This window comes from Aquila chrysaetos, chromosome 9 (assembly GCF_900496995.4).
Source record: "Aquila chrysaetos chrysaetos chromosome 9, bAquChr1.4, whole genome shotgun sequence".
NCBI lineage: Eukaryota > Metazoa > Chordata > Aves > Accipitriformes > Accipitridae > Aquila > Aquila chrysaetos.
This window is the reverse complement of record NC_044012.1, coordinates 37,338,002-37,363,718: the sequence shown is the minus strand read 5'-3', so window position 1 is coordinate 37,363,718 and position 25,717 is coordinate 37,338,002. Positions and strand designations below refer to the sequence as shown.

The window sequence follows — 25,717 nt, the reverse complement described above, 5'->3', positions numbered from 1 at the left end:
AGACACAAGACTGTAGCCTCTTGAAATTTTGGGTTCAACAACCAAAGAAAGCTTTGAATCCATGTGTTGTTTATCTAGATTCATAACAACTTCTGTTAGAAAAAGCAACTGAAAAGTTCAGCTGGATTGTCCCATAGATCAGCGTTATTGCTGCTGGAAGCAGATCTCCTGGAGAGAGGATATGCACAAAGTAAAAAGAAACTCACTACAGGTCCTGCTCAAACATTTCTGCAGCTTCCTTCTTGAGGCAGAGAGCGCAGAGGGTCAGCAGCCAGACTTCTGCATGACGGATTAGTGATAAAACAGCCTGCCAGACTTGGATTAGAATTTCTGTTACATTGCCTAAAATTACGTGTCATTAGGGGAGAGGGGTAAGGAGGATGCATCATTTTTGGGGAATCCTAGTAGCAATTTTATTTTCTTTTTCAGACCTTTTTACAGTTAGGAGCCAGGACTTGATCTCCACATCTGTTTTTATCAGTCAGTCTAGTTTACAAATGAGGCCCCTTTTGTCCCATCTAATTTTATGTGATCTGTGATGCTGCATCAAGATTTTGGGAAGAAAAAATGGAAGGATTGTGAAGAGACCTTCTGGCTAATATGTACAATGACTCACTCTATCCTTTATTTCAACTTCCATGAAGTATTTTCAGATACACTATTTACCCATTAAATGAGCTGTTCAGTTTAGCTTATGGCTAAAGTTTTTCCTAGTATTTTGATGTATTTGTTGGGAACATGACAAAGTAAATTACAAATGAGAACATTAACAAATCCTTACATTAATCATCTGAGACAGTCTCTCTCATTATAATCTTGTTCTGAGTAACTAGTTATCTGTAAGAAAGGGTTTCCTGTCCCTTGATTTGCCAACTTACTTGACTTTACTGCCAAGGAAATCTCTCCTCCGTGGTTGACAAGCAATGGGTAACTTCATAATCTTTCTCTGTGTAGGCAATTTCTTCATGGGAAGAAATGAAGTCAGTCATGCCCATTACTGAATCTAATTTTACTGTAATTTAGAGGGAAGAACCCTTCCCTGGGTAGAATTCATTCTATAACTGCTTATTTCAGGATTTCTTTTGCTTTCCTCCAAAGGATCTGGCAGAAGCTGTTGTTAGCGACAGGCCTGCAGCTTGCTTGGCAAAGTCACTGCAGCACATTTCGTGGCAAGTGAGAAACTTCTGCCTTGCCTTGGTTTTCAGTCATCGGCAGCTGCTTTGAGGAAAACTGAGCATGGCAGCAAGTCAGTATGACCTCGCTGCATGTTGAAATTCCACCTCCTGGTAAACGTACGGGTATTAGTGTACCTCATGGAGTCAAGCTGTCTTCAGCTGGGTCTGCCTGAGCTAGTTCATCTCCATCAGCTTTCTCTTCTACAAGACGTGCTCTTTTACCCAAGCTCCGCAACCACCTGGATGAGATCCCAAATGCAAGAGAAACAGAGAGGAATTCAGCTTTCCTCCACTGAGCCCTCAGCCCTTTCCTATTCTCTTAGTAGGTGTTAATTTCCTGGGCCTTTCCCTGCTAAGACCAGTCCCAGGAGAAACCCATGCTTCTGTTCCCCCTGCTGTGGGCTATAGCAAAGCATCCTTACTCAAGTGAGAAGATTTATTTTTTCTTTCTCACCTAGTCAGCCTGGAGGTTTCGCCACAGACAGATCTTGCTCTCAGCTTTACAGTTCGTTCACCCTGGGTGGGATTTGTCCATCTTTTACTTGCTCCAGGCCACACTGATTGAAGCACACACAAGGAAAGGTCCTTTTAAAAGCAGTTTGCAGCAGTGCAATGTTAAAAGCCTGGCTGTGAAGAGGAGGGTAGCACAAAACAATCTCTTCCTGTCTGCTCACAAAGAAATGGGAGGAGAAAATGTGGTACCCTTCTAATGCTGGCCACAAGAGTGTATTTAACAGTGTCCCTTCAAGGTCAGTAACACCATTCTCAGCTGTTCAAAACAGCATATCGGTAGCAAAACCAGTGTGAATTAGATTTGGGAGAAGGCTGGTTGTTGTTGTTTTTTCTTTCTCTTTGCAGGCTTCAGCCTGGCAGATAACCAGATTCAACTGTAGATGTAATTCAGGCACAATACAATCCAGAATATGTGGGCCGATGTATGATTTATGCTAATGGCAGCAAGGTATTGCTGTTGAATGGCTGACTGCTTAGCAGCTTTGGAGGAGTCCCTGGCTGTCAAGGCAGGTAGAAATCTAAGGAGCCACTCAGCAGGGGCCTTACTTTTTTCAAAGACATTCTTTCTCCCACATTTTTCCTTATTTATATTTGCAAGATTAATGAGATTGATCAGATTTTTCCCCTCAGCAGCCCTATAACACCAAACCTCTTTATGCAGAACAGAGAAGTAGATTTGGTCTATAAATGTCTGAGTGAATAAACACTGCTTTTTATCAGGTGAAGTTGCCTGTCAGACAGGCTGTTTTCTGCCTTGGTCCTGCCCTTCTCTGCTGGTGAGAAGTGCTCTTTGCAGCTAGAACAGTTTTCCTGTAACTAACAGCCATTTCTCCATCCTCTTTCCAAAGTCCCCTACTTTTTCTCCTTTACCCTTTATCTTCAGTTCCTCTCAGTTACGTTTGCCAGGTGGGCAGCAAGCCTTTCCGGTGTTTCTGAAAAGTGTTCACATGGCAGATGCCATCCACTTTAGTTTTGGTACTGCATTCTTACATTCTGCTGACACCTGCAGAGCCCATGCTTGGTCTGACTAAACTTTCCCCCAAGGAGAGGTTTTGTAGTGTTGGTTCTGGGTGTTACTTGGAGTTGAAAACCACTCAGGGAAGCATAGTGAGAAGTCGTGTGCTTCTCTTTCTACCTGCTGTGGAGATCAGTGGTTTAAGAATCCTATTTTGCTTTACACCAGTGAAAATTGAAAGTAACACCAGCTGCAACAAGGCTATACAGAAGGTTAACAGAAATGCAACGAGATGAAGCTTTTACACAGAGAAGCAGAATGTCAGGTTGCAAATAATGCAATAGGGTTGCAAAGCCCAATGAGCCATGTGAACAATTGGTGCTTTCTGTGCTATGGAACAAAGCAGCTTTACAGACGGTATCTACAGTGTACTTTAGATCACTGAAACTGGCTCTATGGAAATTTCTGTTGTTAAACTGCATATTCAGCCTTGCTGCACGGAGGGAACAAGACTACTTCTCTATGTGAAGGTGGTGAATGGGAAGAAACTACGTGTTACGGCCAAAAGAGCCCTTACCTATAACTTTTCTTCTCCATAGGTGCCCCTGGTTGACAAAAGCCATCTCCCCAGCCATCCCAGTGTACAATGGGCTCGTGTTCTTGTTTGTACTGGCAAACTTCAGCATGGCAACTTTCATGGACCCTGGAGTTTTCCCACGAGGTAACAGAGAATGGGACTGTTGGGGGGCGGGATTTGAAAACCCAAGCCAAAGGAGGTGTCAGGTATCCAAATATGCTGTTTGCTGACTAATCCCCTTTTTTCTGGTATTCTTTCTTTTAGACTTTATTTATTTATTTATTATACTCAGCTGGCAGTAGAGAGAGGTGGGATGGTAGTGAAATGCTGGATACCCTCCACCTCTCTTCTGAGCTAGGAGGTGTCAGTTGTCCTTGCACTTGCTCAGACTGGCAGTCGAGGGCACAGGGTTGCATAGAATGGTTCTCCTTGAGTAGCTCTCCTGACTGATGTGATTGCAATTGCCATCCCCTGTGTCATGCTGGCACATTGGATTTAAGTCACTGTCTTCACAATAGGTAGCAGAGCATGGTGGAGGGGAGAGGCTAAACTTTCTGAAACAGCTTCATCAAACCAGACCTTCGAGAAAGCCTTAAAACAAATGCAAAAGCATTCAATGCTAAACAAACATAACGATCAAGGCTTGCCTTAGAGTATCTAAAAATGTATAAGTTTAGAAAGACATGCCTGCTTAAATTAGTACTGATTCACAGCTGATTAAATAGGATAAAGATTGCTCAGCTTTTGTAATGGAAACCACAGTGCAGCTATCTCTTTTAACACATCCTAATGAGAGAATTATCACCTAATTTTATCTGTCTTCTAATAATTATTCACATGCAGTTTGCAGCAGAGACTGCTCTAGGCAGTCTTGCTAAACCAATGGTGCTCTCTGCAAGCTGTGCTTTCTCACCTCTATCCACTGAATTCAATATCTATTTTGAATTGCTACCTGACAAGAACAAGGTACCTGTCCTGCTGGCTTCCCTGAATAGCAAGTGCCAGGTTTCTCCAGGTAGCAGGGTCTAATGATGAGCATGTGTCTGTCATTCCTTTCAACTGAGGCTTTTGAACCCCTGATTAAGTGTTGCAGCACTCTAGTCAAGGAAATAAGTGTGTGTAAAGGCAAACTAAGGCAAAGTCAAGATTCAGTCATTTGTGCAAGATTAAGTGATGCAGTGTTTAGGTGCTTAAAGGTACAAATAGGTGCTAGTGAGATTTTCAAAAAAGCTTAAGCACTTAGAGCTTTTAACAAGTTTCCTGGACTTTTTAGTTCCTCCATCTCAGCAGAGATAGCAGTGGTTAAACTAAAATGCTTTGGGTGTGAGGTTACTGAAAGCATACATGCTCTTTGCCTTTGGTAGGAGGAGAGCTGGAATAAAATTGTTCAGTTTTGAAAATCTCAGTCTGGGAATCTAATATCTTTGTGCAACATAGTTCCCTCAGACCGGAGCCTGCAGCTGGGCATTCACCATGCCCTATGATTGATCAGTTCCGAAGGTATTGTAAATTTATACCTTCCTTTGCACTTGTCTAACTTCCTTTTGCAAACAAGTTCTTTATTTTGGACTTTGCATTTAAAGGAGAAACACGCAGGGAAATCAAATAGAAACTTTGAAACTTTCTCATCACCTTCCCTTCCTTCCCATCTCCCTTAACATAAGGGAGTCAGGAGCAAAGCAGGAAGAGGAGGAGTTCCTACAGCTCACCTTTCTTCTGTCTCTTTCTCTTCATTTGTGGCCTTGGCCTTATACCTGTATGCTGTGCATGTGCTTGGTCTGGAAGAGGCTGGGAGCAAGGAGAGTGGGGAAAGGATGAGAAAAGGGATGGAAGTCATCCTGGAGGAAAGCGATGGAGTAGGAGTTTAGATGTGTGAAGGAAGCAAACTGATAAGGAAAAGAAAAGATGGAAAAGACTATAAATACCAGTGCTGGGAGGAAAGAGGAGCAGATGTTACTTCAGATCACAAGTGTGCATGTGAAAAAAGCTATCACCACCCCACGCCGCCCGCAGAGCTGCTAGCGCAAGGAGTTCAAAAATTGTAGGAATGATTTAAAATGAATCTACAATAGATCTATTTGCTTTCTGTTATTGAAATTAGGTTTAGTCTTCTTGGTTTTCAAGCTTCTTAGCACATTTCTGATAGTTACAAATTTACTTCAAAACCAAAACAACAAATAAGCACTACAAAAGCTGAGATTCTAATGAAATCACATGATTCCTTTAAGGAAGCCCCCAAAAATTGTAAGATACGTTATAAAAACATGAGACTTGGCTGCCCTGTGTCAGTGGATCAGAGTATGAGAATCTATGTAGTAAGATACAGTCGTCTGCCAATGTATTCTTCTGCTCTGATGACAGAAAGCTGGAAACAAACACATTTTTAGCTATATTGTATGAGCTTACAGGTTCTCTGGCAGATAGAACTTGGCCTATGGGGGAAGTAAACCCAGCTCACTCTTGTATTGTTGAAGAGGGCCTGGATCAAACTCCCAGATCCATTACTTGTTTTTTAATAATTTTTTGATTTGTTGGCTCTCTGAATGTTTCTGGTATGAATCAGGATTGGGTCTGTGCGAGTGAGTTGCCAGTAATACACCAAAGTGAATGAGAACAAAAGGAAGTATTAAGTCACTGAAATTGGGGCTACCGTGACAAATCTGATTTACAGCCTGGGTTGAGACTGGCAATGTTCGTTCCTGGCTAATTATAGATACCAACTACAAACTGGCTTCCAGTATTTTTGATGTGAATCTATTTCATACAAACTCTTCAAGCGTGTGTCAGTTCTGCAAGACTAATGTGTTTATGTGCATGTAGGTATATACAATGTACAGACTTTTTGTCTGCATAGTCAGTTTTTTCACAAGAGCTTAAATGGTTTGACTGTTCTAGTGTCTTGTTTTCATATGCCCACATGTATTATACAGCACGGGCTACTTTATAATAGTATTGAAGAACTTACAGATTATATTTATAGAAGTGCCTAAGGGATTTAGAGTCTAGCTCTCACTAAGAGTCCCACTGACTAGTTATGAAGGAAAATTATAGAGAATGGTGCCAGTACAGCACTCTGCTTCCATGCACAAACATTAATCCAGAGAATACTCTTGCAGGGTAAATTCTGTAGCTGAGCCAGATCCCAAGATCATCTAAGTGAAGGGAGAAACTCCCTCTGAAGTCAATGGAAATTGGATCATGATAACACATCTAGAGAAGATTTAATATAGAACTAAATGACAGTGATTGATGCCCCGCTGGGACAATATTATCAAATTCCACTTAATTTGGAGCCAGTCAGCCAATGCCAGCTGCACTATAATGTTTAACCAGGTGTTAAATAGATGTGAAGTTCTTAGATTTTCTCTGTCAAAAGGAAACAAATAAAGATCACAGGAATCTAGAATAAAAGATGAGCTTTCATGAACAATCATTCTCATTTTTTTCCTTTTCTTCCCAAGATATATTTGTCTATTATAGACTGGCTTTTATTTTGTGCATTTATTTTTAAATGGCCTCTTTTCTTAAACAGGGAAGCGCTTAGCTGAGATGATAAACCATCTGCCCTCCGTGTTATCCCTAATAAGATAACTGTGGTATTGTCAACCTCATCTTACTAATGGCAAAGGGAGGCTAAATGACTAGCTCAAGGCCACAGAGTGAGAAAATTAGAGTACAGGACTTCCTGACTCCCAGTCCTGTGCTCAGATCACTAGACCATGCTGCCTTTGAGAGAGACGAGATCTTCCCAGTTATGTACTGTTACTAGAGCAAGAGCATTCTGGGTATGCTATGAAGAGGTGAGCACAGGATATACTATAAAGAAGTAAGCACTGGTGCAAGGGCTTGTTGCGGGCACACAAATTGCTTCAGAATGGTATATCTCACTGTGGCATCAGAATCCCCGGAGCAACAGGTCTTTGGGATGATTATGAGCTGACACTAGAGTGCTGAACAAATTGTCACTCAGGGTCACTTGGGTTGATTTTGGGGTTTGAGCTAGCACAACCTTCTTCTAATATCTGTTGATGTAGTTTCTTTCACTTTATGTGCTGGCAGGCTAGCATTGAATTAATCCCAAATGCATGCAGCAGAAGTTCTTACAACACGGGCTTGTGTGATTTCTATCCCCTCTTTGACTCTAGGCTGCAGCTCATCTTATTCATCCTGGTTGTAAATGCTGGCTAAGACTCAAACACCTCTCTTTGTCCAGGGGCTGGTGTGTGAGACAGCACAGCACTCCTCTGGGAGGTGCTAAAATGAGCCCTGATCACTGAAGTGTTCTGCAGCCTGGACAACATGTTCTGACAGTCCATCACTTCTACCACTGTGTTATTTCTCTGACGAGCCCAAGAGCACGTGCAGTGCCACTGTATCCAAGGCACTGACTGGATTAGCTCTTTTATCTTTACCCTCTTATTTCCACTAACTTTTAGTTTTGCATTGAGCAGCAGATGAAGATGAAGATAAAGATGACGACTTCCGAGCTCCACTGTACAAGAATGTGGAGATTAAAGGAATCCAAGTACGGATGAAATGGTGTGCCACCTGCCATTTCTACCGTCCTCCACGCTGCTCTCACTGCAGCGTCTGTGACAACTGTGTTGAGGTAACAGTTCTGTTGATTATGTGATCTGTTGGCTTTGCCTCAGTGATGGGGTTGCACATACTACTGGAAAAATGCAGTTGGGTGCTTCCCCCAGTATTTCAGTTCTTGGAAGTTCCCAGCTGTAGCCTTGTTGATGGACTCCTACTAAGTAGTACCATTTGAAAGATAGCCCTCAGTTATGATGTATGTTACATATGGAGTAATGTTTGATGTCAGCTTTGTTGCCAGTGATAATTAGAATAAAAATTTATAGTGCTGGCTATGTCTTCCTCGGAGTAGCTAAGAAGTCGTGAATGTAAAAAAGGGGTGAATGGAAGAGTTGATGCAGAGGCAGAGTTCAGGAGAGCAGAAAATTCAGCGTGAACCATTGTCATGTGTGACCTTAGGGCTCATCATTTAATTTGGAACAAACTGGTGTGTATATTAGTGGACAAGCAGAGAAGCTAGAATGGTGTGTGAGCTTTAGGAATACCAAACTCAGAATTCAGCAAGTGGTTCTCCAGTCAATGGAAGGACCCCAAGTTTGTTTCAACACCCCGGCTCAGAGCATGAACTCATTCATGTTTCTAACGTTGGTCTCTCTGAATTATGGGACTGTCATGTTTCTTGATAGCCCTAGGGTCTTGGTGGGGCACACAGGATTTTTAAAAAATAACCCCCAAACAGTAAGATGTGCTTTTGGGCTATAAACATCTCCCAAACTTGTAAGTAGAGAGTGCTGTATCCACAGCACTGTATTGCCAGGGGGAATTTTTTATTGTGGAGCTAAAAATTCCACTTCTTAAGTATCATTTCTGCTGCAAGGTCTATTTTTTTCCAATAGAAAGGTGAAATCTTTAATATGTCTAAAATATATTCAGCTGTGCCATTAAAATGAAAGGAATTACTAATCAGAAAGAGAAAAAATACCAGAGTCAGCTGGAATGCTGTATAGACCATCTTTGTCCTAATCCTCTTTGCCATAAGCAAGGGAATAGTCCCAAAGAAAGCAGCCCAGTTACGTGTGAGAGAAAGGCTGTCTGGGTTTATCTTATGTCAGTCATTTTCTCCTTCAGGGCAATATATATCTAAGTTATGATTATCTGGAAGCAGTGCTGTGCCTAGTAACCATTGATAAATAAGACAAGGCTGTCCTGTTGTGGAAGGCCTTAGAAGGATGTGGGATTTGAGAAGATGGGGAGTAAGGAGCTGCCGAGGTCCCTGAGTAGAGGGTAATAGCCACAGCTATTCGTAAGTTGTGTCACACAATTTCTTTAGACTGCTGTGAACTGTTGAATAGAGCTGGATTTTTTGTAGAAAATCTGAGTTGTATATTCCTAGTCTTAAAACATAAATGTTTTCACTAATTCTAGATCCTGAGGATTGTTTAGATAATGGTAAATTCTCAGTTGTCCCATGGAATTTCTTTCTTCTGCCCTCCCCAGTGGCTCAGCATGAAAGTTCATTTTCAACAAATGAAGTTTTCTCAGAAAAAAGATTGCTCAAAACTCACTGGTATAAACACTTGCAATTTTATGCTGCCATAAGGCCTCCATGGGAGTCAGTTCTGCAGCAGAAATGAAAATGGGAGAGAATCCAAAAGTAACCTAAATAAAATAACAGAACACAAGGTGACTCTGCCTAGCTCTCCAGAAGTTTTATTGATGGTCAGATTGGTTAAATGTTCCTTACTATTCTGGTGGGCAAGTAAGAAGCTCTGCTTGTATAATTAAATTATGACTGCTGTGGAGGTGTATAGGCAAAAAACATTAATGACTTCTGAATCAATAAATCGTGGTCTTAAACAGCGTGCTTTATTGATTCTTGTGATGCTTGTTTCCCACTCACCTGTCTATTCTAGAAGAGCTTGGAGACAGTGATAGGAGTGACTCTACTGGCTTTTCTGTGTGGAACCCATTCAGGGTTGTAATTCACATCTCTTCACTTTCTGTCTAGAATGTGCAAGAAAAATTCTTATCTCAAATATAAAACTTTTGAGCTAATTTGATAAAAATGAACAAATAACAAAAGCTGACAACACTTGCAGAAATCAAGTCAGTTAAAACTTAAAGCCTGCTGTGACCAGAGGGACCCAAAAATGAATCTGTGACAAAAGTAGTCAGATTTTTGTTTTCTTTACTGAAGTATTTGCAGTAGGTACTTATATACTTTCATAATGGATAGGTATTTTGGGCTGCATACAACCAGATTTGCATAATAGACATATGCTATGTCAGCATTTCAGATATAGCCTGAAATTATCTTTATTAAATTGCCCCTGTCATTTTCAAATGTGCTTTGAGAAAGCTCTGATCCATTTTCTTGCATTTTGTAAATTTTTGATAAATACATTATGCAAAATTTAAAAATACAAAACCCCCTTTGTCATCATTGAGGAATATTTAAAAATAGCATTACCACAAAACAAAGAATAAACAATTCATTTGTTGATGTAATGAGTGTGTAGTATCTGTTCTGAAGAATGCAGAAATAAGAAGGGTTAATTTCTTGCACCTGATTTTGTCTTCACGTCAAGAATAATCCCACTGAAGACAGTGGATTTACATGCTTATAAAACTGTAAAGACGTTTGAAAGGTGTCTGTGGCTTGCCCTCATTATTAAATCTCCTGTTAAAAGGGATCTGACTGTATGAGGGACTTTGAACTTTTGACTGAGACAAATAGTTAGGTTTGGGTTCATAACTATTGATGAACTTGTGCAGAACTTTGCCTGTGTCTCATCCAGATGTTGCTTTTCTTTGGGGACCTGCTTGGTAAAAAAGTATCTTCTGTGATGTCTGTTTAAATTGGATTAATTCAGCTTTGTATAAATACAGAAATGTGGGGTGAGAATTCTGCAGCAGTATTACATCTTCAAAACGTTCTAGGTTATGAGAACTTCATTGTAATTGACTCCTCATGCTAAAGATGATAAAAAATTAGTGCTTCTGCTGCTAGGAGATAAATAGCCTGTCTTTTATTTTTTTATATCATCTCTTCGAACCCCATAAACACTCAAGTACCTCTCCATCCATAGATACAGAAACCACTTGGTCCTAAGAAGAGAGTGTAGCATGTTGTAAAACTGCAGAACAGCTGATAGCCTGATATAATATTACATGATGGTGGTTCAGATTTATCTCTAAGACAATGTATTTCCTTTCACCATTTGGATATTGTTCCCTGTCTCTCCCTTTCTTTACAAGGATTTTGACCATCACTGCCCATGGGTCAACAATTGCATAGGACGGAGGAACTACCGCTATTTTTTTCTCTTCTTGCTGTCCTTAAGTACACACATGGTTGGAGTATTCACCTTTGGGCTCATCTTTGTATTAAACCATATGGAAAAGCTGGGAGCAGCTCATACTGCCATTACGTATCCTTCTTTTTGGTCTTTCAAGGCTCAAGGTGGCCTTGAGGAAAATGTGAAAGAATGAATCTGAAGGTTTGTCTTCCTGGAACTGGTGGACATCTACTCCTCTCCTGATCCCACATTGCTCTTCCCCTGTAAATGCTTAGGGCAGGTTTCCCTCTGTACCTGTCTGACCTGTGTAACCATCAGTTACCCCCAAAACTATAGCTGACCTTTCGTCCATCTCAATCTTTGCCATGACAACCCACCAGAAGGATATGCTGCCTCCCCAAATTTTACTTCCAATTGGGTGTGACTCTAAACTGCTGGGTACTATTTACTGTATTTAAAAGAGGGTTTTAAATACAGTTACTGTATTTTAAAGCAGAGTTTGCCCTGGAAGCAGCCCTGCTGCATGCTGGTGTAATACATGAACCCCTGGCTCTGAGGGGTGCTACTCCTGTTGATAGATTAGTGCAGAATGGTCTTTACAAGATGGTTAGAGTCAGAATCAATGAGTTCACGTTATTTTTTAACCATCTCAAGCATAAGGACCCAGGCTAGGAGGAGATGGATTTGACTTTGAGATAAAATTTAGTTAGCTTAATTAAAGGTGAGGGACACCCTGCCTATTTTCAAGGTGGTTTTTTTTCTCCTTTTCCTCTCCCTCTCCTTCATAGCCTCTTTTCCCCTTCATTCATCCCAGTTTCTTTAACTCCTGGATACAGAATGGCTGTCATGTGCGTAGCTGGGTTATTCTTTATTCCAGTCATTGGTCTCACTGGCTTCCATATTGTTCTAGTGGCCCGAGGGCGCACAACAAATGAACAGGTAAGAAGCAATCCTTTCTCTGTTTGTGGCTAAGATGTTGAGTTGGGAAGGAAAGTCAGCAAGTCAGCTTGGGTAAAGCAAAAAATGATCCAAATCTTAGCAGTAACACTCGTTACGGGAGGTTTTGTGAAGATCTAGGAAGATTGCCTAGTTTTTTTATTTTCAGATTTTTTTCTTGAATGCATTACAAGCAAAGATTTCCCCCTTCTAACCACAAAGGAGCATCCCAGGCTTATTTACCATTTAAAATCTGCTCATGGCCTTGAAATAGGTTTTATGTGGTGGGTACCATCAACCCCAGTTCAGACTTTATGAGTCAGACTGAACAAATCATGAGATTGAATGAAAGGAAGAAAGGAAAAGATTAAATCATGCTTTTGCCCTGTCTCCTGATATTTTGAACTCCCCCAGCTAACCCACACTGCACATAATAAGATCTGAGCTAGCTCTTTGTCTCGCTCTCTGTCTCTCTCTTGTTCTCATTCTTATGTGCACACACACACAGAGGCTATTGGACCTAACTTGTTTTGCTTCTCCAAACCAAGTGCCAACATGACATCTTGTGCCAAAAAGCCTGTAAAATTTTAGCTCCCCTACAGTTACTGAAATGTATATAATCCACAGCCCCTATGTGAGCGTTCCAGACCTATATGCATGTGCATATCAATAGCATGATATGGGCGATAGAGATTTAGTCATGGGATCGATAGCATGCCTCTGCCATTTGTAAGGCGTAGCTTAGTTAGAAAGCTTGACACAGGGTCACACAGTGTGCCAGTCAGCTGCACACAGCATTTTCAGCTTTCTTCCCAAGGCTAATTAATTGTGTGCATTCCAGTGCTTGACCCTTTCACAGCTCCAGCTCCAAAGCGCCCCTCACACATCTGGGTTTTTTTCACTTTTTTTTCCACATCACACTTCTTTTTCACTTCTTTTTTTTTCAAATGCTTTTTTACTGCTCTTGCATCTATGGGTGCTCTCTAGCTCATGCTGAGCTGTGTGCTGTTCTGGCTGTCCTGCAGGCTGATGGCTTCATGCTTATGTAGCTTGTTTGACTGCTGTGCAGACTGTAAGAGTTGAAGACATCTGTCTGAGGCCAGGCCTCCATAAACTAGGATGAGATTGTTTCCTATCCCACAAAAGACAATAAAAACTTTTATCCAGAATGGTGTGGGAGGTTTACCTAAGCAAAGAATCTGAAGTCATCCTGAATTGTTGCCTAACATGGCCTTTGAACAAAGCAGGCTTACCGTAGCTGTAGATCTTTAAATGCTTTTCTCTGTCCTTGGAATCAGCTGCTCTTCATTTTAAAATTGATTTTGGCCAAGTATTAGGTTTGATAGTGCTAACAACAGTAGCATGAAACCCAGGGCATTTCAGTCTCATAGCCCAAATCATGGTCTGCCTTAGGGTTGTCTTTGTGCAGTGATGAAAACTGTCCATGAAAATGTTAGGCTGAGGAGGAAGGAAAGATTTAAATTAAAAAAAAAAAAGTAAAATTTATCTTCTTGTGTTTGTGGCTACACTAACATTTAGGAAGGCTGAGAATTTTGCATTTAACGTGATTGAAATAACTATTGGAAAATGCATCCTAGCTTGGTTTGTTTTCTTAAGCTACCAAACCACTTGAGATTAATCCATCTTCCCATGCCATTTTCTGAAAATTAAATATAATCTGGTCTTAATTTCTGTTTAGTCATATGTACTGCCTGTCTGTAACTGGAGGATGGATGTTCCCAGCCTTCAGGTCCCTTTCAAAAGAAGCATATCTAAGTAATTAGAGCACCAGACCAGGAGTGATGGATATGAGATCTGCTCCTGGCTCTGCCACTGTTCTAAAATGTTCACTTTTCTCCTTCAGTCTCAGTATTGATTCTCTTTTCTCACACTGTTATCTGCTGTCAGCTTTCCAGTTACAATATGCTCAGCTACACTTGTCCTCTTTTCCCAGTACATTTTATAGGCCAGTGGTACAGACATTTTTGGTGTTTTACTGTATATTTTTAGTATTTGTTCATTCTGGAGTTCATAAGTTTTGAGCATTCATAGTAGGCAGACTGTGATTTAGGAGTGCATAGTGGCTGAGTTTAGATGTTTGTGAGCTTTCTGAACGCCTCTGAAGGTCTTCTATGGAATCAAAGTAACCCATAACCCAACATCTGCTCATATCCTGGTATTTTTAGTTTCTGAATAGAGTAAATAAATATCCTTCCTTCTGAGACTGCTTTCTATCAGTGGCTTTTAAACTACTTTAGAAACCAAATTGGTATAATTAGTAATGTAATCTGTGAGTTAGAGAAATTTTATTTTCATATTGTTTTTGAGAAAATGGGCACAGAGTATGAAGTGCTTTGCCAGCATCTGGCACAAGTCAGCTTAAGCCCAGGATTGAATGCAGATGTGCCAAATGTCCCAGGCCCATGTTTTAGTCATCAGGTTACTCTTCCAACACTCAGAACTTCCAAAATTTCTTTCTTGGCCTTTTAAAGAGTTTTATGTTATATCAAAGAGGCCAGCATAATATATTGCAAAATCATTTAATCGTCATTATTTTATGTGCAAGTAATTAAAGTATTTCTGGTACTCTGTAAACTTGTTGCTAGATCAGAACTAAGAGTTGATTAAAATGCATTACTTGCAAACAGCAACAGTAATGCTTTTAATGGCATCCACTATTAATCTCTCTGGCTTTATTGGTATTTATCCCCATATGGTTACTTTCAAGTATCTGCCGGTAGAATACAAACCCTTTATAATGCCTATGAAGCTTTGAATGGATCCCGCCAGTCTAATGAGGCTTGGCTTTTATTAAACTAGCTCATTTCCAAGCAAACATCGTAATCACAGGGGAGTTCCTGGCACCCTCCCACATAAGGCAGTGGTTTGTACTGATTGCTACTAGGGATGGGATGCTGATAGAGAGGAAACATTGCTCTCATCCAACATTACAAATGTTGAATTGACATTCCTGTTTGTTTGGAGGGGACTTGCCAAGGCAGAGGAGTGGAAGTGACGGGGAATGAAAGGACTAAAACAGGATGTCTGGCTGACAGTAGGCACGAATCTAATGCAGGAGCAGCATGGAGAGGTGAACCTGGCCACTTGAAACCTAGCCACATTGAGCTCACTGCCCTTTTGGGAAGGGATCTTCAGTTGGTGTGCTTCCTAGCTAGAAGTAGCTGATAGAGGTGTTGTGTTAGAGCAGGAGAGAGGAAGTGCAGCATTCAAAGAGAAATGATCTGTTTGGGAAAGACAGTAGGGTCAGAGCAAGTCATACTTGTTCTTGGCTTTCTGAGGATTGGATGATGACTTTTTATATAACCAGAGGTTTGAGCACTGTCCTGAATATGTTTCCAGGTAACAGGTAAATTCCGTGGGGGAGTGAATCCTTTTACCCGAGGATGCTGCGGAAACGTGGAACATGTGCTCTGCAGCCCCTTGGCTCCCAGGTAAGAGAAACGCTGTCAACTGGGAATGAGGGAGGTAGGATAGTTGTTGGGACAGAGGAAGAAAATGTACTTGATTGGGCTCACAAGGGAAAGACCATTGATAAAGTAACAGGGAAGTAAAGCAAAACTTTCCTGAAGGCAGAGCTCTGTGATAGCTGCTTCACTGTTGCATGGCTGTAACCTGTCCAACCTGTCCTGCTTTCTTCATGTAATTCATAACCCTCATCCCAGAAATGTTTATTTGAAATGAGCATGCCAAATTATATCAAGAGCTGATACCCTTGTCTTCACCAACTTCTTTATCCGGTGGATTTCAGTAACAAGGTCAGTTTCTGTATGTTATCATATTCCCAACATGACTTTTTGCACTGTACAGTCAATGTCCAGGTATTCTAGTCTGCTGGAGAAAAGGAAGGAATCTAAAATCAGCCTTTCTCCTTAAGACTTAAATCTAATTTAAGGCTGCTGTGGTTTTCAATCTCACTGGCACTTCCATTATCATAAAACAGATTTTCAATGAGGTCTACATCATGGAACTTGGGATTTTATTTATGGCTTTCTATTTTGGGGGAAATGGATTTATCGTTTCACATTTTGAAATCAGGATTATAATGCAGTAGATCTGATGGGAGTATAAATATCCTAGGTCCTGAGCTGTCCAACCTGCAAACATGTTAATAATCATACTACAAGAAGACTTATTTGAGCATTTTCAGGCTGTTGAGCAATTCCAGACCCTGACACCATTATCTGCCTTTTTTCCCTCCCCCACTTTGCTATGCAACAAATAAGTCCTAAAAGACTGTTACATGTGTTAAGGTGAAGACACTGGAATAGCTGCTTCTCAAACTTACCAAAACATGAAAATTAGGCCAAGACAATTTAAGAGAGCCAAATATTAGAAGTTGGAAGACACTCCTGTTGAGAGGGGTGTGAGTACTATCATCAAGGCTATTCTCAGACTTCCAGCAAGCAGAATGTTTGTGTTCTGTGAAGTCCTGTTCAAATTGTCCTGTATATTGAAAGTCACTGATCCATCACCACTAGAATGTCCTATTCACTAGATAAAACAGGAAAAGCTTGTGTGTGTATTGATATTTATGCATTGTACAGCCACTTCTCAATTGCACTTACAGAATTGTAGTCCACTGGAGAGAAATTAGCTATCTAAAGTCACCCATTTCCCTTTAGATTTGTTGCTTCCTATAGACCTGTCTGTTTCTTTTACCTGCATTTATTTGAACACCTAAACATGCTACAGAAACAAGTAACCCTGTCGTAAACTACAACTGGCAGCACATCATCTTCTCCATGTTAACTCCCCATGTGCTGCGTCTTATTCCCCCAGTCACCATCTTCCACCGCAGGGAAGCTGTTTCATGTTAACTAGGTAAGATCTAGTAAATCGCTTCCATTGGTGGTAGGCCTCTCTCTCTTCATGTGAACTGTGCTCTCGTCCATCAGTGCTTCAAAAATTGCTTTGGTTTTTTTAATGCATCCTCTCCTTTTGCTCACTAAAAAACCGATTGATCTTTTTATTTTATTGCTTTTTAATTATTACAGCCATTGAAATAAATGGAGTTTGCTTACCTAGATTCTGACACATTCTTAAATCATACCGTGGAAGCAGGAAGATTTTCTTGTCTCTATGCCTTGTTCTTAGGTTATTGTTTATTTTAATGATGACTGTTGAACAATTAATCAGGTACATAGTTGAGCCCAAGAAAAAGCAAGCTGTGAGTGTAAAGCCTCCTTTCCTCAGACCTGATTTATCTGAGCGACAGATCACAGTGAAGATCAGTGACAACGGGATCCAAGCCAACCTCAACCGGAGTAAGGTAAGGCAGCCTTCAAGCGCTGCTTTTGAAGAGCGTTGATTGAGCATTATCAAGCCTGGGAATGAGTTTGACATTGAGAATCTCTTTGAGATGATGCATTTTTTGGAGAAAATTACAGAGGTTGAGTCCTTGTCATATACTTCATCCTCTGAAAGTAACCCAGGTTCAGTAACAGCAGCTCTTGATCCAGTAACAGCCTTTTTTGCAGCTCTATAATAGAATGCCTCTGGGCATCTTTTGGAAGAGGTAGCTGTTCTTTGCAATAGCTACTTTCTGTCCCAAGAGTTGCCACCTCTTGGTGTTCAAATTAATTTTAATGACCGTAACACTGTGCGGGAACCCTTGTACCACCAGGTCAGCTGTTCTACTTCAAAGGAGGTTTTGAGCTTCCAGACTGCAGGAAGGCTTGTGGTCCAGTGAAAGGAATATTGGCTCAGAAGCTGAGTTCTCTTCTCTCCTCTTCTTTTTTCAGTTTCTCCTGGCATGAAAGGAGAGAAGGATTTGTTTAATCATATAAAAAGCAGTGGATTCAAAAGAAGCCACCTTGCAAGATTTTTGTGGATAGTTACTTGTTACATTCTTTGCATAGTTACTTGCTGAGAGATGCCTGAAAAGTTGCTGAAAAGTGCTAGAAAACACCATTGTCTTCTACCACATATTAACTAGCGTGATGATAATGTTATTTAGCATGCCAAGTAGACTAGGATAGTGCATTTAAAATTATACTGGCTTGTTATGACAATGCTAATTTTATACATGACATCCTTGTCTGCAGTGGATGCTAAATCATGTTTGTCATTAAAGGTATAGGTAGTTCTTGTTCTGTGGTACATCCAGCACTTTGACACGTGCTGTATTTAACCAAGTTGTGGGTAATGATTGATTCTTTGGTCATTTTCAGTCTAAAATTAGCCTGGAAGGTCTGGAGGATAAAAGTATGGATGTGCAACCACCTCTCCCACCCAAAGGAGATCCAAGCAAGTACTCCGAGATAAAAGGGCAGCTGGGCACCAGTGAAGGTATAGTTGCATGATCAGTGATTTATTTTTATCAATAAGAAAATATTTCAGCCTCTTTAAAAGGCTTCTGGTATTCTTTCAAAACAGTAATAGGATCTGGGTGAAGGGTTTTTTTTTCTATTTATAGGAGTTCTGAACTAGGGGAATAAACAGCAGGAAAGGGAGAGAAAAGTCAGCTTGAAGTGCTCCATTCAGGCCTAGGTTGGATATTTCATATCAGTTTCACAGAGTTTTTAAACCCTTTTAAACCCCTTCTTAAATTTTCGATGAATTTTAAAATGAAAAATGTCATTTTGAACTAAGAAATCAGAAATACTAGCATGAAATGCTTGCGCATTACAAACTGAATTATTTCATTTATGAAAATGTGAAATTAAAGCTTTGATGCTATTAAAAACCCTCTTTTTTTCAAACAAAATTAGTAGCTGAATTCAACCCAAATATCTAGTACTTCAAATTATGGCAAAATTACTACTCACCAAAATATGTCACCCCACTTTAATGTATTATACCTTGTTTCTTCTTCTCTTTAGACTGCTGATCTAGCAGCAATGTACTGTTATTTCCACAAGGGTCCCATTGATTTTGGTGGAATTCTGCACAAAAAGTACTGCAAGTTTTATTCTTTCCAGAACAGATCTCTTTGCAGAGGACCATGGATAGCAAGGAATTAGGGATGATAGCTTTCTGTCCACACATTTTAATAAAAAGTCCTTTCTTTTTTTTTCTTTTACAGAAGGTGGCCTTTCACCCAAACTTATCAGCCCTCCTACACCTGCCATGTACAAGTATCGACCGGCTTTCAGCAACAATCCCAAAGTCCACTACCACGCTACAGCTGAGCAGGTGAGTGAGCCTGGGAGAATCTGCTCCCAGCTAACACCGGGCAACATGGAGCTGAGGATAAATTCACTGCAGGGCTCTGGTGAATGTCAGAGTGTAAAAGTAAATAACAGCACTTGGCACTGTTGTGTAATAGTGTATATTTTCGCTCTGCTTCTTATGAAAACATGTCTACTTTCACAGCTTTCCTCTGTTGAGCTTGACACGTCTGTCCTGCTGACAGGCATGCGCTGCTGCTTTACTAGTGTCTCAGCCTGATCCTGAGATGCTGAGAAGTGTCACCTCCCATTGGCTTCTCCTGACATAGGTGCCAACTCAGGTTCACTTCAGAGGGAGCTGGGCATGCTTAGCGCTTTTCTGGATCAGACCCTTTAGCCAACAGACAACCTCTTCAGTGATTCCTTAAGATGTCAGCTTGCAGAACAGAAAGAACTTTTAAAGCATCCCAAGAGATATTTTAGTTAAAATTAATGGAAGATTCCTCATGTTTGACCTTCCTTAGCACCTTCTCAGTGCATTTGGGTTATATGGGAAAAAAACCGTTCCTAACACTTGGCATCATTTCCTCCTATCAAGAAAACTGAAGTCCAAACAATTAGAGAGACTTGCTCCAGAATTTTGACTGTTTTATCTTTTGCTTAGGAGTTTTGAAACAGTTTACACTGTTTCCTTTGGAAGCAGAGTGCAAAACTAAGCCCACTGCTAATAGGCTTTTCTCATTTATTTCTCATGGATTGTTGCAAATATTCCTTGGCGCCCCAGGACCTGAGAACAGCAGTTTGAAAATCACTGGTCTAACTTGTATATTTGCAATATGCATCAAAGTCTTTGCTCACCAGTGGAGATACCCTTAAAACACACATACCACACAATGCACTTTTCTTACAATTAATTTCATCAGGTCCTCCAGTGTCACCCGTGCAATAACAAGAAGGGGGTGATATAAGTAAGGAAAGGAAAATATGGTAGAAATATATAATTGACTGCAGCAACACTGGAATAAGACAGAGTGTTCCTTCAATGGTGAATAAAACTTTTCTAGTATCCTTCTCATTTTGAAAAGAAAGTTGGCGATAGATGATAGAATTCCAGCTACCACCAAGTTCGGGTTTTAGTCTTAAAGAATAATTTTAAATCTTATTCTCTGGATTTGTCCGCTTAATGAAGAAAAGACTGGCTTATGAAAGGGAACATAAGAACAACAGTGTGTTCACTGTATCCAGAAAGTTTAATATCCTATCAACTTCACTTTATTACATGAAAAATGGCTTGGCATCCAATTCAAAATATTCTATTTACAGGCATCAGCTAGCAATTTTGAGCTGTGTAAGCAACAGTAGATTGGGTCATGATGCCAAAAGTCAGAGAGCTGTGGAAGGCAAGCTTGTTTTATTCATTCAGTACATAGCCATAGATGCAATATAGATATGGGATAGTTTCTGATTAGGCCAAGAGACTGGGCAGTGCTGTGAAATGATAACAGGGTACGGCGTCTTCACTGTGAGGGTTGCTGTTTCAATCCTAAGCTAAAAAGATGATGTTACTATAGGCTGACTGGTGTACATACAATCAGCTTTGTGGACTTGTTCAATTTTATAGTAGTCACAACTCTCTAGTAGTCAAGTGGGAATATTATAAAAAATTAGTTCGCTTGGCAAGCTGATAGGATAGCACATATTTGTCTGCCAAGCCATATCTAAGTATAAGGTACAGAGGGAAAGTGACTAGCTGGTGTGAGGAATATCATGTTGTCTGTTCTCTATCAGCCTGTTAATGTAATTCTGCTTTTGAGCAGTGAAAGCTGTTAGGAAAGAGGGATTGGGGCACAAGGGTAAGTAGCACAAATATACTTATAAGCTACATCATTACTCTTTCTTCCTCCTTCACAGGCTGTCACTTGGTCTCCTTTTTCCAGAGAAGGCCAAATTTAGCACCATGCTCTAGAAGTTAGTGAGCTGTTTTGCACGTTTCCCTATCTTGTAGCTCAAAGAAAAAAAACTTGAAGAAAAATTCAGAATAAAACAGATTTTTGCCAGTTAGGCCTTTTTGGATAATTTTCCTTTAAAAGAAATTAGATAAAGAACAACCTGCACTGACTGCATTTCTGATTAAATATGTGACTGGTAATAACTCTTTGTTTGCAGAGCCAATGTAGCCAATTTGCTGTACGTTATGGCAAACTCTTCCTTAAAAATAACAGCAAAAATTATTTGCTTAGCACAGAATGGCATTTTAAGTGAACAGAACTGTAAGCAATCTTTCACAGAGTAAACCAAAGTGAAGTCCTATCTGTTTTCAATGAACATAAATAAATTATGGCGTATGTTTCCTTGTCTGACGTGGCCACTCTCTCCTACACAGGCGATAAAAAAGAGAAAATTGATTCATTTTGTAGTCTAAAGGTGGGAATGAGCCTCTCTTCTTTAATTAAGCTTAGATGCTTAATTTTTAAGACCTATGACCAGAAACTCAGAATTACTGAATATTCATAGCTCTGAGTAAAATGGATAAGAGTGTGCTGGTCCCCAGTGTGTTGAAATGAAGCCTGAAGTATTTCTGACTCAGCACGCAAAACCAGACATCCCTCAACTCAGGATCTATTTGTAGAAAACGTTAAGTGCTTTTTCCAAGGGCAGTATTATCAGATTACAACCTGATTTACCTTGACTAAGACTTGGGTCTCACTTTAGAAGGTCTCGCATTCTGTGTTTTCAGTGTCCATGTATTGACGTATCTATTACTGTCAATACTATTTAGCACTTACTATGAATACCTCCTGCTTGCTTCTAAGGTGCTTATCCACATGCTGAACAGGAGTTAGGAGATTCCTTATAACGAACCTGTGTCATAGCTGGGCTGAGAGTCTGAGAGAAGACCTCCAGCTCTTTTTTTCCCATGCACTCGCCATGGAGAGCAAACTTGTACTTACATATCGTTGGCTTCTGTTTCTCATATTCGCCTCTGTTTTAGATCACCATGCAGGAGGGACACAGTCAAGGGGCTCTGATAGAAGAGGATGGCAGGAGCCTTGATTACCAGTCTGAACCCAGCTTGGACATCCCCAGCTACCGGAAGAGCTCGCTCCACAAGACCTATCAGTCTTCCCCACTTCAGATAGATTCCTTTGCCATCAATTCGCGATCCCTGAGCCTGAAATCTGCTGGCAGGAGAGGGACAGACAAAGTGCCCCTTCATCCAATAAAGTCTGAAGGGGCGGCTTCCACCCCTTACAAAAGCATCTTTTCTCCCAATTCCCTGTCAAACAGAAATGGGAGTCTTTCATATGACAGTTTGCTAAACCCCATGTCGCCCTCGGGGAGGAAGTGCATCGCCCATTCTGCAGTCAGCTCCGTTGGGTACCACTCCCCGTATTTATCAGCCAAAATGTGCCATCTACGGGGGAGTGAGCTGCAACGCCAACCACCACAGAGCTTTAGCCCAGTGCTGGGGGGTCCAGCTCCACACCAGCGAGACCCCTCCCCAGTCCGCTATGATAACCTTTCCAAGACCATTATGGCATCCATCCAGGAGAGGAAGGAGATGGAAGAGAGGGAGAAGCTCCTCCACTCGCACCCTGATTCAGTGTTTGCAGACTCAGGTGTCTATGACACCCCTAGCTCTTACAGCCTTCAGCAAGTCAGCACACTCTCTGAAGACCCACGCAGCATGGCAATGAGATATGGATCTAGAGACAATCTGATGGCTGCTACCAGTTTTAGCACAAGGAACCCTATACTGCAGTCCTCAGTGTCTTCACTCTCAAGTGCAATGACAAGAGCACCAAGGACTTCCACAACCTCTCTGCAAGCTGATTTAGCTAATAATAATGTCCAGTCCCATCAAGCACTACAGGGCAGGGTGAGCAATGGCTCCTACAAATCCCCAGGCCACCAGGTCCCGTCATCCCCCACAGGGATGCCTAGGTCACCCTCTTATGGAGGCCCGAAGGCTGTCTCATTTGTAAACACTGTGGAAATTACAGAGGTGCAATCAGTGGGAGCACAAAGGTATGTACTGCTTTAGGTGCTGCTTAGCAATGTGAATCTGTTTGCAAGCAGGTGCAGAGTGCTTCACTGGAGGCACGACCCAGATTACGTTTGCTGTAGGCCAGCAAGGGTGAGAGGTTTGTGGGTGCTCTTCAGTTCTCTGACACCCTCATAGCAACCTCATCATGATAAAATGTTTGTGCATTTGCTGTAACTTGAACTGCAAGTGCTCAATTAAGTTGTAAAAGTCATAGTGATTTAGTGTCTTAGCTCAATTGGATAATTATTTGCAAGATATGAGGCACATTATCCCTCCTGTTATGCACAAAAGGGTGGAGCTGTTTTAGCCTAAAGGAAGGCTGGACCCAGCCATTGCTTAGACACAGAGGCAAAGCTGGGATCACAGCATGTGCAAGCATAGCCTGCACTAAGGAAAACACGGGCTGAGACCAGTCCTGGAAATTGTGCTTGGTGTAGAGACCTGTGTATTTAGCTGTGTTGAGTGTTCCATTATACAGAACTGGTGATAAAAGCACAGACAATCTTGGCATTACCTTAGGGCCTCGCTGCCCCCTTCCTTTCTGGGAGAAAGCATGGGTAGAAAGGATTTGCTGTGCTGAGAGCCTGAGTAAGTGATATCTGAGCAAGATCCTCAGCTGCAGCTTCTGCATGTGCTTATGTTTCTTTCTCTTCCTTCTGGAGACTGTAGGGCTTGGAAAGTCTGAAAAGAGCTACATGATCCCACTGAGGATGCAGTATTTCAGCTGACTTGGGGCCTGGAGGGCTCCGCAGAAATATCTAGGTTTTTTTTGTATCTGGCACTTACTGCACTATGCTGTCCTCTGGTCAAGGTTCCAAGTTTCTCACTCCAGTATTATCCAACATTTTGGGGAAAGCTATTGAAATGTGGGAGAACTGTTATTGTAGGTCTCCTGAAGTTTAAAGCCAGCAAGTTTTTGCTCAGTGTTTTCAAGTGAATTGTAGTTGTTAAGATGATTTTGTCTACTGGTGGAAGATCTAACTTTCAGGAGGTAGACAACCATTTTTTCCTCTTCGTATGTATTAAAGAATTGAGTCTGTTTCAGTGAAAGACCTGTGGACTTTCTTTTGCCTCTCTGCCCTCTGTTTGACACCTGGATGTGTCAACTGCTGCTGTAGGAAAGATGCTAATATGAAAAGTTTTTGCCTTTTCTTAGTCTCTGGTTCTTGGTTATGCTGTTAGCCTGGTAGTCCCACTGCTTTTACATTGTGCTTGTTTAAAATGTAGAGCCTGTAAATTCACTTCAGTTCAGCTCTTTAAAGTAATGAAAAATACAGTGTCTGGCAAAAGTGGTCTAGCTATTAAAATAGCTACAGATCCCATCAGATGTTAAAGAAAGTTGCAGACATATGACACCATTCCAGAGGATCTTTTTTACTGAAGTTCCTAAAGTCAAGTCAAGTACCGAGATTAATAAATAAATAGCTTAATAATCTTAAAGTTTTTTATCTAGTGAAGTACACCTCCCACAGGCACTCTGTGCTTTGTAAACCTAGTGTGTTTTCTCTGTCAGTAACATTACAAATTACTTTCTCTTCTCCCCTTTCCCCTAACACTCCCCAGCTCCCTTCTGCCTTGTTTCAGGAGGCAGACTGTATTCTTCAGGAGAATTTCAGCACTGAATTAGGGCTTTTATAATACTTCAGTGAGGCACACGTAGAATTTGGTCCCCACATATTTCAGCTGTTTGGGGATCCAGCAGCGTTTTACAAAACCACACAATATTCTTTTTTTTATATTTATTTATGTGCGTTTTGCTGGTTCAGATACCCACGACTCCATTCTCTAGCACAAGCACAGCTGAAACGTGTAGCAGAAGCCAGGCTGGTGTGAGCTGATGGACCTGCTGCTCTAGCTCCAGGGTACAGCTGTCAGACCAGGTTGCCACATAAAAAGTGCTTTTAGTTTTGGAGCTAATCTGAGCCTGTCAAGAGCTGTGTAAAAGTCCAGGGTAGTTTGTTTTGTTTTGCACACACATGTGAAGAAAGAAATTGCCTTTTGAATACAGTTAATCCAGCAAACCCTCTGGCCTCCAGAAAAAGTCAGGGTGGTCTAAAATAGCTCAGGCTGCCTCAGTTTGCAGGCAGACAAAAAGTGTTCCCTCCTGGAAGGTATTTCAGCCCCCGGTCACTGCTGCTGGCATGAGCCAGTCTTAAACTTCAGACTGAGGCAAACGCAAGCAGACATCCACTGTGCAGGAGTAAGATGTGAGAATACAGCAGACCCCGGTTGTAGTGGCACTTGCAGAACAGACACAAGTTCTCTGGTAGGCTTTTATCTGAGTACTTTGTGAGTCTTGGGGACAAGACACATTAAGCTTTATTGTGTAGTGGCCTAGATTTAAAAGATCTTTTGAGGAAAGCCTGTTGTCCATGCTCCCTGGTAGTAGGTCATAAGAAAGGAAATTATTCTAAAGAGTCCATCGGGAATATGGTCTTTAATTACAGGCATCCTAGAGTGCTTCCTGACTTGATTCAGTTTGTATCTTCTGTCATAAAGAAGTCTTATGCTTCACTTCTCTTATGTCTTTCAGAGATGAGCAACATAA

General features: G+C 41.1%; 1 protein-coding gene across 3 annotated transcripts in view; it reads left to right on the top strand.

The window, feature by feature from the left end:
• Nucleotides 1-25,717, top strand: part of ZDHHC8 (zinc finger DHHC-type palmitoyltransferase 8) — a 123,593-nt gene that overhangs the window by 91,174 nt on the left and 6,702 nt on the right. For all 3 annotated transcript variants that reach the window (XM_030025522.2, XM_030025523.2, XM_041126040.1), the window contains 9 exons: nt 3,243-3,364; nt 7,672-7,829; nt 11,015-11,187; nt 11,892-11,994; nt 15,352-15,443; nt 17,149-17,281; nt 18,183-18,300; nt 19,037-19,146; nt 22,114-23,150. In XM_030025522.2, coding sequence (XP_029881382.1) covers nt 3,243-3,364; nt 7,672-7,829; nt 11,015-11,187; nt 11,892-11,994; nt 15,352-15,443; nt 17,149-17,281; nt 18,183-18,300; nt 19,037-19,146; nt 22,114-23,150 — 2,046 coding nt within the window. The remainder of the gene's footprint in view (nt 1-3,242; nt 3,365-7,671; nt 7,830-11,014; nt 11,188-11,891; nt 11,995-15,351; nt 15,444-17,148; nt 17,282-18,182; nt 18,301-19,036; nt 19,147-22,113; nt 23,151-25,717) is intronic.